Below are 17,405 nucleotides of genomic sequence, written 5' to 3'. Positions count from 1 at the left end.
ACACCACACACACACACACACACCACACACCACACACACCCCAACACCCCACACACACCACCAAAACCCACACACAACCCCCAACCCACACAACACACCTATATATATATATATATATATATATATATATTATATATATATATATATATATATATATATATATATATATATATAAAACACATACTTAGAACTGCTTAAGTTGTTAACAGACAGAACAGGATGGAAAACCATGATCGCCAATGCCCTGAAAGGACAAGACACCTAAAGAAGAAGAATATATAATATATATATATATATATATATATTTTATATATAATATATATATATATAAAATATATAAATATATATACATATAATATATATAAAATATATATATATATATATATATTTTATATATATATATATATATTATATATATAATTATATATATATTCATTCACTCATACACACTCAGTCTCATGAACTCACTAACACACGGGCACAGACACCAAGCACAGACAATTCAAACAAATTTATAATTTTAGATATAAAAGATATATAAATACTACATACATACATCATGCAAATTAGCTACAACAATTTTTAGTATATCTGTAACCCATTTGGTAATTCTTGAACTTAGAACCTTGGAGCAGACATAATGCTATAACCACTGTGCCTTCAGTGCTCTGGGAAAGACCAAGAAATCACGACCACGGACATTCATCAAAAAAGAGCCTAGACCGATTTTGGGGTGTGTGTGGGGGAAACCCACCGGGTGATCTTTATGCTCTGTTATGATAGAATATGTGTAATGAGAGGCCGCGGTGGCCGAGTGGTTAGAGCATCGGACTCAAGACTGGCACAAGGGCAATCTGAGTTCGAGGGTTCAAGTCACCGGCCGGCGCGTTGTTCCCTTGGGCAAGGAACTTCACCTCCATTGCCTACCTAGCCACTGGGTGGACAAGCCAGCCCAAGTCAGTGCCGGTCCCAACCCGGGTAAATAGAGATGGTGACCGATAAATACACGGGCGGAAGGCAACGCAAACCACCGCTCTAAATTGCAAGAAAATCATGGAAATCCATGATCGCCAACGTCCTTGTAGGACAGGGCACTTAGACAAAAAAGAAAAAAAAAATGTAATGAAGGTTCTTCTCCCCTTCCTGAAGTACTGAAGGTAGGAGGGAACGCAGGAAATTCCAGTCACTTTCGTTACCTCTGTTAACATTGTGGACTGACCATCACTTTCTGCAGATTGCTTACAATAGGTGTTTCTGTTTTATATGCACCTTAAGGGCATATAAAGTGGTTCTTTCAAGTTTTGCCATGGTTTATATTAGGATTAAACATGGTTCATTTAAATTTGTGATAAAAATTTTCATAGATTAATTCTGTTTACTAAGCTTAATAATTTAAGTAATAAACTGGTATCTATGTGTATTTGAAATTGTTACAAAATATGGCTTGGAGAAAGAATTATAAGATAATTCTCTTTATTTTCTTTCAGGAGTTCTTTGAAGAATGGAAACTGGCCATGATCTGGAAAACTAAATTTAAAAGAAGGGCTTGTTTCATGGAATACTTCAAAAGTTGCTAAGGTGCTCTTTCTAAACTCATTATTTGACTTACAATTTTTCCATTAGTCTTTTTGCTATTTGATTTTAGTCATTGCTATTCTACCCTAGGTGGAGTAGGTGTAAAAGAAGCATGAGTTGCTTATGGCGGGGGCTAACCTGCAGAGGTGGTTTTAAAAGATTGGAATGGAATTCATATAAACCCTAAATTGTCAGGCATGACGATCAACTTCCTCTCTTTTTTTGGGACCAAGCAAGCACAGCAGTTCCAGCACAGCAGTTGCAAGCCCAGCGATACAGGACAGCAACTGCAAGTGGAACAGTGCAGCAAGTCCAACAGGTCCAACAATTACAAACAAGTGCAGCAGTTACAGCAAGTTCACACAGAGCCAACAGATGGAAAATATACTTGTCTAGAATGTGAAAGACATTCTCTAAGCGAAGCAGCTTTTGAGTATCAAAGAAGACCCCACACAGGTGAAAAGCCTTTCAGCTGTGGCATTTGTGGGAAAGCTTTTGCAACAATCGCAACCTTGTGGTTCATACAGGATTCATACGGGGGAAAGACCGTACGAGTGCTCAGAATGTGGGAAAACATTTTCACAAAGAAGTATGTTAAATGTCCATCTGAGAATTCACACTGGAGAAAGACCATATCTTTGCAATGAGTTTTGGGAAATCTTTCTACCAAAGTGATCACTTAACAAAGCATAGCAGAATCCACACAGGAGAAAAACCATACTCCTGTGAAGAGTGTGGAAAGGCATTTTCGGATAGTAGTGCTTTAAGACAACATATAAAAAGGCATCAAGAAGTAGGACCTTTTAGATGTGAGTACTGTGAAGACTTTTTGATAAAAAGTTTCATATGATGTACATATGATGGAGCACAAAGGCATTAAGCCAGAAGAGTGTGATGTTTGTGGAAAGCATTCCCTACCAAAGGTCTTCTTCCCAAAATCATCGAAGGGAAACTCTTTTCAAAGAAAAAGCATTTAGATTGAACTATGTGATGAAGAATTTATGGATTAGTGACTTTAAAAACATGTGAAATATGCACAGGGCCAGGGTACGTCTGGACGTGTTCCACCAATCTATGATGACAGACCAACAAGAAAGCCATATGGAAAATCAAAACCTTTTAAGTGTGATGAATGTGACATGACATTTACAAAAAATGGTAAATTCTTGGCCCACCAGCACACTCATCGGCCAAACAAACAATTCAAGTGCGATGATTGTGGATGTGTTTTCCCAAAAAGTTATACTTTAGAGGTTCACAGACAGATGCATGCCAGTGCTCCCCAAGTAAATTCAGAATGGACCAATCCCAATCAATGCAATGACTTCCATTGGATCTCTAACTCCAGTGTTGAGTGTGCGCTTCAGTGACAGTGCCACAGACATCAAATAAAAGTCCCCAGCATATGCCCAAAGTACCACAACGGCCATTGCAGTTAAACGGGAGCCTCGCTACGACGATCCCCTTGCCATGGCTACTGCTGCTGCCCAGGTGACTCCAGATCTTGTAGAAAGTCTCACTGTGCCAAACAGCACCAAACATACAATTATATTTATTTTAGCCCAGGGTAAAACTTATGTATACAAACAAGTTCCGTAATGATAATATGAAAGCACGCATGGCAGGCATTATTTTGAATAAAATTTTATATATGCTTTGATACTTAACAGTTTTTGAATATTTTAGTGTTATCTGACTTCATGATACATTTTGCATTCATATTTCCTTATCATCATAGATGAATTTGCAAAATATATTTATATTTATCAAATAGTATGGGTTTTCATTGATAGAAACATCAGCACAAAAAGTACCTTGAACTTTTCTAAATAAAAGTTAATTGCTAGAATGATATATGCAGATCAATTATTTGCTCAAAAAATAATTGCAGGATAAATTTTGACAATTTCCATTTAAAAACAAATTAGCCATTGCATAAAAAGACAAAAAGAATGTAATATAGTATGCAAATTATGGCATTCATGAAATTTTTTCAAAGTAGCTAAAAGTAGTACAAAATTTTTTATTTAACACTTGGCATAGCAAACTTATAGGTATTAATTGGGCAGGCTGTATGCTTTGTGATACCAAATGAGTTCCGTACTGGTGCCAAATATGCATATGACTAGGAAGGAACAATTTTCTTCATATTTTTGGGGTAAAACATTGACAGAAGGACAGAAGTAGCTTTAAACATGCACATTATAACAGTACTTAATTTTGTAAATTTTGTATTGCTCATTCTTTTAGTAGGGAACATGAAGTCATTGTGTTCCTATGGTCAGTAACATGATACTGATATATATATATATATACTTAATTTTAATTTCATTTTTGAGATACAGAAGTTTTAACAAAAGCACTTGCATTTTGTTATTGATTATCATTAATTTTTGCTTTGTGTAAATAGAACACCCCTCCCATATGTCCTTGTGCATTTTATAAAATGCACTTGCAGGCCCCATATTTATGTAAACTCGACAGCATAGTAGGCACATGTACTCACTGGCAAAACATGCACAAGCATAGGCACACTCACACTCCACTCACACTCACACTCACACACACACACACACACACACACACACACACACACCCAAAACAAAACACAACACACACAACACACACACACACACACACACACCACACACACAACACACACTCTCTCTCACTCGCTCAAACTCCACTCCAACTCATTCTCAAATTTTGCGCACACCCGCACACACACATACAGACACACACACACATGTACATGCACCGTGCTCACACTGTGCATAAAACATATTTTTGAATTCTTTGTCCTATTAGGGATCATGAAAGGCAGGTGAAAATAACTTAATACTGTAACAGAGAGAGATTAATGCTTTATGTTGTGGCACAAACCATGTAAATTATATTGTAGTTTAAATTGGTAAATAAAAAGTTTTATGTAATTATCTCCAGTGTTTAAACCCTTTCCCTTTTGGGAAATAAAGGGAGTGACCTGGGCAGTGCTGCAGCTTGGCAGCCTCAAGTATTACAATCACCTTGTTTTTCATGACCTTTTGCTTTTTTGGTTTTAACAGACTGTCCTGCATGGGGATAGACAACATTGATAAAAGGGCCTAAAAGTGATTGTTTCATTATATTGTGTACAAAAATTATGCAATTCCTGATACAAAGTTTTTAGGCTTTTCCCTTCACTGCTGTACAGATACTTGTCATTGAATATCTAGATAAATAAAATTCTTTTGGGTTGCACAAATAGCGGGATTTTCTAGTAAGAATTGATAAATGAATGAAAATTTAGTTTTTTAGTTGTTATTATTATTTTTACATAAATATTCCTAGAAAAAGAGGGTCTACAGAATATCAATGTCCATTGAAATAACTAGATTTTTAAAAATCTAGTGAGTTATTTGTGCAGCAACTTTGAAAAAGTAAGGAAAATGCATTTAAGATTGTCAGTACTCTTAATTAACTTCATGACTTTTTATAATTATATCTAATAAAACCCTAAACTCGTTTCTCTTATTAGTTTTAAACTTCTTATTGCATGAAAATGTAAACATGTATATATGTGTATAAAAACTACCAGAGGGGAGAAAATTAGATGAAGTTGCCATAAAAACTCAAATTACAGATTATCTTAAAAGGAATTGGCAAAAAAATTAGGTTGCACAGGTTTTCTAAAAAACAAAGTATATGTAGCTTATTGTGTATTATACTTATTGAGTATTTGAGAATACCAAAAAAGGTAAAAAAATGTATGTATTATTTTTTGCACCATCATGCCAGTTTTTTACAGTACATGCAACTTTTTTTTTTATGTGCATAAGCTTTATTTAAAAGGGCCCTATTAAATGGTATAGGTGGATTTTTTTTCTCCTTTTTAACTAAAATACGTATCAGGGAAAATGGAAATGATGTAAAATTAAATAACTTATGTTATTTATTGGTTAAAAGCATGTGTTAAAAAGATTTTCACAAAGATGTATAGGAATTTCATTTTTATTTTAGCTATCCCCCCCCCCCCATTTGGGGTATCCCCAAAAACTCTTTTGAGATAAATGCAATATTAATAAAACCCCAAATTGATCTGGAAGATATAATTGTTTTTATGGCACTTAAATCTAATTTACAAGCCTACTAAAAAGACCAAACAAGCTAACATATGCTTTATAGTTAATGGCTTACATAACAATCACGTTTCATAGATCCTAATATATGGGTGGGTAAGTCTTTGGATGTGTAGGCATTCAGACCCACCACTGACTGAGTTATGGTTTTTCGCAAGTCAAATCTCCTCGCCCCACACCCAGGTCTGGCCCCTGAACCCTCTATACACCCCAATCCCTTGCTCGTTTTTGTGGTAGGGTTTAGGAGAGGGAGGCCGAGGCCCAATGCCGGGGATCAGCCTGCCTTGGACCTCAGCCTCGCCTCAACGAATTTTGCATGGTCTTTTCTCCGTTCCCTTTATTCTCTTCTTCCTCTGTTCCTCTGTCCACTTATTCTAATCGTTAACTCATTTTTACCCTTTTTTGCACAATACTTTATCATAATGCTGTATACTCTCCCCATTGCTGTATTTTGAATAAGCAGCTAATGACCTTAGATGTTGAAGCGGCAAAAATTTTCAATGAATAAATAATCCTAATATTTTTATGGGGAAGTCTCTGAATGCGTAGCCCTTCAAGGCCCACGCTGACGTCCGTTATGATTCCTCGCAAACAAATCTCTCCCTATCCCCCAGGACTGGGCCCCTACCCCTTGTATCGTCTTTGAAATACTGATTCGACTTTTGTTTTTTGTATTTGTGTAATTCGATGGGATTTTTTACCTTTTATTTTATTTTCCTCTATTGAGAAATTTTTAGAAGCAGATATAAAAAAATACAAAACACGAAAGATGACAGAATGAAAAGTAAAAACCCGGGGATAGTTTCCTAGGTCTCGTGACAGTGCTTGGTTCTCCAGATATTAGGGTTTTGGTGGGCTAATGCTGAAGATCATCACATGATATTAATTTATTTTTTATAATGATAAAACCCTTTTAGAAATGATTTCAGTTATAATTACTATTATCATTATTACAGTTTGTTTCTGTTATATATATATATTTTTTATCATCGTGTTAGTTATCATCCTCATCGTGTCTATCTTTTTCTGTTTTGTTGTTTTTATTTTTTTTTTTTTTTATCATTGTTATTATTTTTGTTGTTGTTATTATTATTGTCATTATCATTGTCTCAGTCTTCATCTTTATCTTCATCTTCCATCATCTTCATCTTCATCTTCATCTTGAATTAATCTTTATCTTCATTTTAATCTTCATCTTCATCTTCATCTTTATCTTCATCTTCATCTTCATCTTCTTCATCTTCATCTTCTCCATCTTCATCTTCATCTTCATCTTCTTTATCTTCATCTTTTTCATCTTCATCTTCTTCATCTCCATCTTCACTTCAGTGTCATGGGGATCATTGTTATTTTTTTTTTTTTTTTTTTTTTTTTTTATTAGTTATTGTTTTCATTTTAATCATGCTTTTTATCATAATTTTCATTTTATTATTATTTTATCCTATAATTATTTCTTTATTTATCTTTAACCCATTCAGATCCATATCTTACATGCCCTGCGCATAGTCTTCCCTCGACTAATTTGCAGGTCTTTTTTTTTCCTCCTTCGTTTCTTTCTCTTCTCATGCCTTCTCTGTCTACTTTAAATTGTTAATCATACTTACCCTTTTTGCCACAGAACTTTACCATAATGCTGTGTAACCTTTGATATTTGGTACAACTGTTTCTGGAGATCGACAAACATTCTTTACCTTTTGTATATTTTGTATATGCTGTTTAAGAACGTAGAGGTTTATGCAGCAGAAAATTTAATTAAATTAGTCTAAAATTTTAAATTTTTTCCAAATTTAAGTCAAAGCAAGCAATTTGATCGGGTAATTGTGATGAAAGTTTTTAAGGTATTAATTAAATTATGGACCTAAAATGAAACAAAATATATTGCACACAATACAATAATAAACTAAAATTCAGATGCTTTTGAACACATTTTTGATAAGAAATATTAACATAAATTCATATTACTGTATCATTACAGCAATTAACAAACAGATAAATTGATAAATAAGGGAAATAGAAATATAAAAAGTTTTTTGTCCTGTGATATCATCATCATCAATAACGGTATGCTGGATTGAAAATAATGAATTATTTAGGTGCCCCAAGTACGGACAGTTGCTCCACTGCCAACTAATGGTCATAGGAAAGACAGGAGGTGCGCTTTTGGTTCACAAAAAATTAGTATATAAAAAAATAGATTCAGCAAGAATTGTGAATTATAGTGTAGGTATTGGTTTTCACCATAATCAGTTTTTAGTAGTCCAGACTATTTAACCCAATCGGCATGTATGGCAAGAATACGTGCCATGGCCACTGTAATACAAGTTTTTTGTACTTACACATGGATTCTGTACAAGTGCTTAGTCACCAAGGAGTCAGTTTTTAGGCCTACCTATCTCACCTGTTTACCTTTTCCTTGATTTTGGAAAAGGTCTTCCCCCCCAACCCCTTTGCCCGTTGTTGTCGTGGGGGGGCTTAGGAGGCGGAGACGGGGGACCCAATGATGGGGAACTCCCCAACCTTGGGACTCAGCCTCGACTCAACTAATTTTGCATGGCCTTTTTTTTTTTCCTTCCCACTTTTCTTTTCTGTCCCTTCACCAAAAACCCTTCTGCTATCCACCTCCTAAGGCGTGAGACCCGTGCTGAAAGGATGAAAGGCTGACTTTGTGCCAGTCCTGAACCCCTGAGGGAGCCATGGGCACGGTATTCCCCTGATTTGTTACCTAGCCCTTCCCCCTCAAGGGGACCCTGAGGGGTGGACTGTTTTTTCCCCAACATAACCAGGCTTACCATGGCCAGTAATGAAAACTATCCCACTATTAGGGGCAATGAGGCTTGCCCCTTTATAAAATAGCCCCAACGATGTAAACCCACCCGATTCCCTGACCCCGGCTCTCCTTTGACCACAGCTCCGAACACTGCAATAACTACCCCTCATCAATGCCTACTAGTACAGTGGGCCAACAATCAACCCTTAAGGAACTTTTTCCACTCTTCCAGCATGCTCAACTTCAACACTCTATCCCCACAACCTCCAAACATCAACCCCCCCCATCCCCCCTTATTAATACCTTACAGCCTTATTGCCCACCTCTCCATAACACTACCTCCCTCACCACTACTCCATCTTCGTCACGCCCCCGCCCTTCTACTCCCCCTATCTCTAAAACAATCTTGAATACTCTCTTTAGTGCAGCCAAATGGGAACCGATTTTTCGTGATCCCCCCCACAGCTCCCTACTCTGACAACACCCTTCCTTCCAACAATGTCTCCAAAAACAAGTAGGTAAAGTTTTTTTCCGTAGCGGGACCCGACTGCTCCCGTCTTGTCACAGTAACATCCAAAAAACCAAGCTATAGCATTAAAACAAAAACTAACGACCTATATGGTAACCCCATCCTTGCAGAACCCCATCCAACCCTCAATACTTGCACTGGAACAGTTTCAATCTCCCAGCAAATTGCCCAGTCTAGGGACAAAGATTGGTCAAAACTGTGGGAAGACCTACTTGCCTGTCTCACAGACTATGATGCAACATCAGTAAAATGCTACTCCATTCCCCCCTGAGGTCATCTAAATAAACCCACAAAACAAAACCCAAAATTACCTTCCGTAGACATGACCTTCCCTTTAACGTCTACATAGGAGGAGAATCCCTCCCTGTTCGTCCATACCAACCTCCTCCACGTCAGTGCCAAAATTGTTGGCGTCTAGGACATCCAGCCAAACATTGCCGTTCCACAGCCAGATGCCGACTATGTGCCCAACCTGGCCATACCCGATCTAACTGCTCTGCAAAATCACGCACATGTGCCAACTGTGGCGGCCCCCATAATGTATTTTATGGGGGCTGTCCCACCTACAAATTTGAGTCTGAGGTAGCAACTCTCAGATTCAAACTTGGACTCACACTACGTGAAGCCAGACAGGAAGCACGTCGACGTGGTTTCTCTCTTACTCCTTACTCCAGTAATACTGCTCATTCTACCAATTCTCCTAAACCCACCCACCCTACATCTAACTCCCCCTCTTCTACCTCCTACCTTCTCCAGCCCAAACTCTTTTGCCATCCTAAACCCAGACACTCCAATCTCTACTACGGGATACTCCAATCCCCACTACAACCCCAACACCTTCCTCTCTCCCTCCTCGCACTACCCGTAACAGACAGAACAAACGTTCCACCCCCTCTTCCCCTACCACACAAACACCTCCACCTTCCTTTGCCCCTACGCTTGAGACACCAATCCTCTCTTCCCCCCCTCACAAGAAATCCTTTATCCCCCAAAACTCCCCAACCAACTCCTCAGAAGAAACTATTGAAATATTCAAGATTACTTAATGAAAACTGGCACTCAACCTCCAAATCTTACAACTCCTGCTCCTTTTACACTGCAAGTAACTGCTGATATCCATCCTCCTCCTACGATATCCCCCCTACACCCTATCCTCCTAACCCCTCCCCAAAACAGCCCATCCCCCCCGACCCCAACCCGCCCACATTACCCTCCCACCATCCCCCTATCCCTTCCATTCCCTCCTGGATACACACGTGAATCCCTTATGTAACCCTCCCACCATCCCCTCTATCCCTTACACAACGTGGATCCCTTATGTCACAAAATCCCCTTACCCCCTCCTAGTAGAACACCAACTCCCACACCTCTCCCATATCAGACCTCTTGGTCCTTATCCCACCCTCTAGCTGCTTCCCTCTCAAAATCTCCAAAACGTACTACAATCTATATCACTAAAGTATAACTATCCTTCATTGGAAAATTCGCGGTTTCCGCTCTCACGACCTTAAACCCTTTTTCATATCCTTTGCCTTCAAAAAGACCTTTCTTACAATTTCCTCCAATACCAACCCCAATTATCATTTTCTCTTCCCCACATTCCCTTTATGTCTCATCCATACTTACTCTGCTTTCCCCACCTATCCTCCCTTCACCGACCTCCCAAACCCATCAGACATCCCTTTCAGAATCCCACACTTTCTGTTTCAACAACCTATTCCTTTCCTCATACATACCCTCCATCTAATCTAACTCCTTACCACACCCGACTCTGACCCTTTCACTTACCAATTTCCCTTTTCCCAGCTTAGAAAACTAATCACTAACTCAACCACCCTTCCCTAAAAATTAACTATAGTGCTACATGACCTTAGATGTCTAGCACATTTATCTTGCTTTTAAAACCCTTAACCATTAACCCTGGAAAAGGGCTTTTGATTATTTCATTGTCTTAAATGTTATGAAGAATTTAATAATCTGATAATCATACATCATAACAATAATAACAGTATCGATATCAACTGTATTTAAAAGAAAAACACATTTTTCCCACCAATTCAAGGAAAGGGGAAATCAGGATTGGTCACTAGGGCCTACGATAGATTCCTTGCTGGTTGAGCACATGTGGAGTCATCTGTATGTAACAAAAATTCACCAAAAGGGGACAAAAATAATTCCAGGGCGGGTTGCATTAAGCAAAATATTACTAAGGAAAAGCAGAGTAGAAATAAACCTTGTAGAGTTGTCAATGTGAAAAAGCACAAAATATCTTTCAACTAATTTTCAAATTTTGCAGCCAGTGCTTAGGTGAAGCAGCATAACTCTTGACAGTGGCTCTAAACAGCATCCTTTTGTGGATCTCAAAATATCTATTCCACTTTATAGGTCAGTACATAATGATAAGATGCTTCACTCTTCCTTATTTGGTTTTTTGTTTACTATATATATCTTCTTTTACAAACATTGCTATGTTTTCACCTTTCGTACCACCTAATATAGGTATAGTATTCATTTTACTTGATGAAACAAACTTTCATTAAAAGTTACAGTGCTGTGTTTTGGGAACCCTGGGATACTGCAGAACACAGATTGAGAAGCATTTACTTGAAAAATTGCACACACACATGTACCATAATGTTGTATGGATGAACATAGACAAGATTGACTATCAGGTTCTCTGTTGTTACTTAAATGCATGCTAATAATTAGTTGTGATTGACATGACATAATATTGAAAATTTTCGGGGAGTAACACCCAAAGAAGAAAAAAAATATATTTCTTGTGTGCTATCCATCTTAATTTTAGATTATATGAGAAAAATAGAAAAAGTATGCATACTGATAAAGTTTTGCAGATGTTTCCTTTAGTTTCTGAAAAAAAGGACATTAGAATAAATATTCACCTAAATAAAAAAGGAATGGTATTAAAAAAAAAAACTCACTCTAATCTCTTGTATTATCCCCCATCTTATTGTGTTGGCAAAGAGTACAACCCAGCTGAAGACCTTGAGTATCTTGAGCTGGAGCAAACGGAGATGTATGGATTTCCCCCCCCGGGTTTGGTACCCTAAGACGTGGTTTCAGTGTTGAAACCCCCATTTAGAAAACTGAAAATAAGTTATAACTGTTTTATGGGGACTAAAAGCCCATACATCACTTATTTTTAAGGCCAAATTTTGGTGTAGGATATTCTCTAGATCAGAGGTTCTTAAACTTTTTTGTCATGGCCCCTTTTTAAGAATCCAATGAAAACTTTGAACCCCTTTCCTTTAAAATTTTTCACACCAACACAGCTTTGCATGTAATATGTATTATTGGCTACATTATTTGGTAAGATTTCATTGTCTCATACATACAAGAGATACACAAAGTATAACTATTAACTTTAAGTGAACCAATCTAATAAACACATAAATATGAATTTTAAATTTTTTATCTGAGGGGTTAATGGACCCCCTGAAACCCCTCCATGGACCCCAGGTTAAGACCCACGCTCCAGATGTGGGGCACAATGTAGCGATCACCCTGCCTTGGACCTCAGCTCTTGGCTCAACCAATTTTGCATGGTCTTTTCTTCTCCCCCTTTTCCTTTTCTTTCTCTTCTTCACCCCTTCTGTTGACTTCCTAAGGTGAGAGCTGAGCTGAAAGGTTGAGAGGTGGCTTTGTGTCGGTCATGAACAGCCTCCAGGAGCCATAGGGCCCCATTTATTTCTGGCTCACGTGGTCATAATGAAGATTTTTTACTCTTGTTAAGGGGCATTAAGGTTTGCCCCTTCATCAATTAGTTTATCTAAATTTGATTTCATTGGTTTACCCACCCCTGCCTCCCCTTAGACAAAGGGCTCCATCGACAGATACTAATACCCCTTCTTGATGTTTGCTGGTCAACTCTATCCATTCCAAATTATCCACCCAGGTCATTATTCAACCTTCAGAATACACTCCTTTTTCTCTCTCAAAATCCTCCACTCCATCTCCTACTGCAGTCTTCTTCATTGTCTACCCCAAACCCCTTATTAAATATCTTTATTCTTTTTGTTCTCCTACCAACAGTACAACTTCTCCATACCATCCCTTTTGAGTACCCTTTTTGGCCCAAGTGGGATTGATTCTTTGTGATTACCTCTATAGCCCCCTACTCTGACAATGTATTCTCTTCCAAAGATGTCTCCAAAAACAAGTAGGCAAAATTTTCTTTTGCAGTTGTTCCAATATTCACACTTGTCCACAGTTACATCCAAGTCCCAAACTCATGCCCCTATCTACTCTCACTGACCTCACAGGCAAACTATTCCTGCCCAACCTCACTCCTCCCTAAACAATTTACTGGAACTGTTTCCCTGTCTCTGACTGATTGTCCTGTATATGACAAGGGGCTGGTCAGACTGAAAATGACTTTTTGAATGCCTTGTTGACTATAATGGCAGTCCAGTGCTACATTATTCCCCCAGAGGCCAATGTAAGTCCTACACACCAAAATTGCCAAGATTAGCTCTGTAGACTGACCTTCCTCATGAAGTTTTATATTGCTAGAGTGTCTCGCCCATAAACAACCCCTTCCCAGTCATTGTCATAAATGTGGTGTTAAGTCACCCAGACACTGGGCATCTACAGCTCGATGCCCTCTTTTTGTGTTCTAATTGCTCTGCTCAGTCACAAAACGTGTGCCAATTGTGGTGGCTCCCTAATGTATTTTATAGAGCCGTCTGTTTACAAGCTCTCAGATTAAACTAAGCCTTTCTCTACATGAGGCCCGACAAGAAGCACGCCAATGGGGTTTTCTTTTACTTATTCTAAAACTGTATTTCACTCCACTCCCCTCCCGCCTTCTTAAGAAGTTTCGCATCTCCCCCAGTATCTTTGCCCTCTACCCAGAACCATCTTTCTCACTCTATCTATCACATACGACAATCTAAACATTCCACCCCATCTCTCCTAATACATCCTCTCCTTCACCCACCTCTCTGTCTGCCCCTTTTGGGCATCCATTCCCTCTTCTCCACATAAGAAAACCTTGTTTCTCAGACCTCTCCACCCAACTCACCTCCCGAAATTCTTTAAGACATACAAAACTTCCTAAGCATGACCCCCTGAGAATGCTCTACTCCTTCATCCACAATCTATTCCTATTCATTCTACATTCAAAGTATTTGCTGATACTCCTCCTCAAGTTTCCCCTACCCTTCTTCCCCCCTCTCTCCCCTCAAAAAACTCCCTCCTCTCCTCACCATTTCCTCTTACTTTCCCATTATCCTTACCACTCTCACCTGGATGTCACATGACTCCTCATGTCACACACTGTCCTTCTCCAGATCCCTCCCCTCCTGACATCCTTCCCAGTACTTCACCACCTTCCCCTGTTCCTATCTCATTCTCTGTATTCTTCTCTTACTTCTACTCCTACTATTTCTCCCTGTATTACGTTGATTGTTTCAATAATACCTCTTTTGCAGTTTTCCTCATACGGTGTTGCTCTCCCTTCCTCAAACACATACTGTCTTTTTGGGATCTGATTGCCCTAAACCTTTAACCCTTTTCCTTTTACAGATCCCCACCATTTTCCCATTTGCTCCCCCCTCTATGCCCTTTTCACTACCGTTCTATCCTACAGCTTTCTACAACCTTTCACATCTATCATCTTATCCTAATTATTAAATCGTTTCCACCCTTCTCACCAAAATATTTTACCATAGTGCTAAATGACTTGATGTCGCACATTTATTTCTTCTAACTGTTGGCCAAATATGCTTATAATTACCTTTCTGTCTTTAGTATGTAAAGTATAGTACAAAGCAAAAATTATTCCGAATAGCTATATGATGAATATGTTTACATGTGATATTTTTAAATCTAAAATAGGGGAGTATTGCCTAAAGAAAATATAAAGAAATAAAAAAAAGGCATTTTACATTCCACTGTGAAGAAGAAATTTAAAATTTAAAAAATATCAAGGATATATTTAGATCGGTATTTCATACATTTTGCTTTTCAAATGTCAGACTGTTCAAGTCATGTTTTACAAAAATATTGACAGTTATTTTGGAATAACTGAATTCACTGTAACAATCCCTCACTTGAAGGAGAGTATTACAGGCCATACCCTAATAGAGGTCATCATATTTAGCTGTCACTAATAAAAAAGTACATTATGTCCATTCATTTTTTCCCTCTTTCATACAAAAAATTAACAATACACAAAATTTAATTTGTGTTTGTGATTTTCTGCTGTTTATTTTTAAAAAGGGCATATAACGTTTTAGACTTTCAGTGTCCTTTTCCCTTTTTTTGTTTTCCACGTTTTTAAGAAAAGTTTTACTGCCTGAAATCAAGAACTATTGATTTTTTTTAGCATTTCGAAACCTTTTGAAAAACAATTCACTTCTTTGATACAGTTTTTTAATTTTTTGACTTTCACAGCATCAAATAACCTGCAAGGTTTTATTATATATATATTAAATTATATATATATAAAAAATATAAATTTATATATTATATTATATATATATATATATATAATATATAATTTATATATATATATATATATATATATTTTATAATATAATATAATTAAAATATATATTTTATTATTTAATATAATATTATTATATATAAAATATATATATAAATATAATATATATTTATAATATAATTTTAAAAATATATATAAAATTTTATAAATATATAGAATAATTTTTAAAATTTTATTAATTATATATTTATATAATATATATATTATAAAATAAAATATAATATTATAAATTTTTAATATAATTATTTTTTAAAATATTAAAATTTATATATATATATATTATAAAATTTATTTTTATTTTTTTTTATATTATATAATATATTATATATTATATTTTTATTTTTAAATTATATATTTAAAATTAATATACATATTTTATAATGTATATTAATGTACATTAATATATTATTAAAATATATATATATTATATATATATATATAATATATATATAATATTATATATATATTTTTTTTTTTGTTAAAAACATATTCCACACATACTATAAATATATATATATAATATAATATATATAATATATATTATATAATAATTATATATAACCATATATATACAAATATATATGTGATATGTATGTATATATTGTTTATTTAATATAATATCTTATATATAAATGTATTTAATACATATATATCCGTAGTATGTTAAAATTCAATTACACTAAAATTTACAGGCAACATTATGTATGTAGTATTACAATAAACAACACATGCACACATGTAAGTATATATATATAGGATTATTCTTTTATTCTAGTTGTAAAATGCCCGCTCTTGACTGCTAGATTGACCTGATCTCACAGTGAGAAAACAGCTATCACCTTGAGAGGAAAAGACAGATGTTAAGTCACTGAAAAAGGGAAAATATTAATTGCTTTAACTGTGGTTGATTTGGAAAGGGGATCCAAAGGCAAAGGATGGTAATGCTAAAAAACCTCTCAATAATGAAATTGTAGAAAAAAAACAAAGAAGTTCCGTCTTTTTCTCCCTCCTCTCCTTTCCTATCCTCTCTTTTCCTTCCTTTTGACTGCTTGTCTTGCCTCACCTTGTTCTTTCCTCTCTTCTCCTTCTCTTATCAATTTCCAAGATTTACACAATTATAAGACTGATAATGCAATTTGCTTGATATGAAAAGGATTGTCCACTAATTACATAGGCATAGTTTGTATTAACTATGACAACTACTTAAAACATGGATTCAGAGAATGTAGACATTTAGGGAGAAAAAAGAAGAAAGAATGAAAGAGTGGGATATAGATAAATAAAGGGCCCATTGCTTAGCTCCCCCAATCCTTTCTCCTGCTGCCATGGGGATTAGGAGGCAGAGACTGAGGCCCAATGTAGGGATCCCCCCAGCCTTGGACCTCATCCCTTGCCTCAACAAATTTTGAAAGGTCTTTCCTCTCCTTTCTTTTTCTTCTCTTCTTCATCTCCTACGTCCATCCAGTTATCCAAATTTTTAGCTCATATTTAACCTTTTCAGCACAATACCTCACCACAATGCTTGGTACACTTGTTTGTTTAAAACATTGACCATTCAGGAAATCCATGAACACTGCCTTACTGAACCAAAAAGTTTTACCTGGGGGCTTTGCCCCCAAGCTCCACCCTATCACTGTTTAGTGAAGCACCTAATGACTTAGATTTGAAGGGGTTAAAACATTTTCAATAAATAAATAAATTTGCTTAGCTGAGGGAAAACAGGAGGGCCAGTTAACAAGAGGGGTGGGCGGGTTAACAGTACAAAAGTAAGCAAGAATGCATATAAACAGCTAAATATATCACACCTGGTATATGTTAATAAGTATGCTCATTTGGGAAGATCTTGAATTAAGCATTTGTATGAGCCCAACAGAAATAACAATACCA

At 36.4% G+C, this 17,405-nt stretch overlaps 2 protein-coding genes across 2 annotated transcripts; both read left to right on the top strand.

Annotated features, from left to right (window-relative positions):
• Nucleotides 1-622: 622 nt before the first annotated feature.
• Nucleotides 623-2,222, top strand: LOC119570523 (histone-lysine N-methyltransferase PRDM9-like; the record flags this gene model as incomplete). Its single annotated transcript, XM_037918224.1, has 2 exons — nucleotides 623-733; nucleotides 1,771-2,222. Coding segments are annotated over 2 exons (563 nt in total), but the record flags the coding sequence as incomplete, so codon positions are not given.
• Nucleotides 2,219-3,704, top strand: LOC119570522 (zinc finger protein 383-like). The gene is made up of 4 exons (XM_037918223.1): nucleotides 2,219-2,368; nucleotides 2,616-2,861; nucleotides 2,971-3,081; nucleotides 3,630-3,704. Exons 1-4 carry the CDS (start codon nucleotides 2,219-2,221, stop codon nucleotides 3,702-3,704), a joined length of 582 nt encoding a protein of 193 aa, XP_037774151.1.
• The last annotated feature ends 13,701 nt before the right edge of the window (nucleotides 3,705-17,405 follow it).

Source organism: Penaeus monodon, unplaced genomic scaffold (assembly GCF_015228065.2).
Source record: "Penaeus monodon isolate SGIC_2016 unplaced genomic scaffold, NSTDA_Pmon_1 PmonScaffold_2985, whole genome shotgun sequence".
Lineage (NCBI taxonomy): Eukaryota > Metazoa > Arthropoda > Malacostraca > Decapoda > Penaeidae > Penaeus > Penaeus monodon.
This window is presented reverse-complemented; position numbering and strand designations above follow the sequence as displayed.

Coding starts and splice junctions, on each gene's coding strand:
- LOC119570522 (XM_037918223.1), top strand. CDS start 2,219: ATGAGTTTTGGGAAATCTTTCTACCAAAGTGATCACTTAACAAAGCAT. Junction 2,369..2,615: donor ATATAAAAAGGCATCAAGAA/GTAGGACCTTTT, acceptor AAATATGCACAG/GGCCAGGGTACGTCTGGACG. Junction 3,082..3,629: donor CCCAGGTGACTCCAGATCTT/GTAGAAAGTCTC, acceptor GCAAACTTATAG/GTATTAATTGGGCAGGCTGT.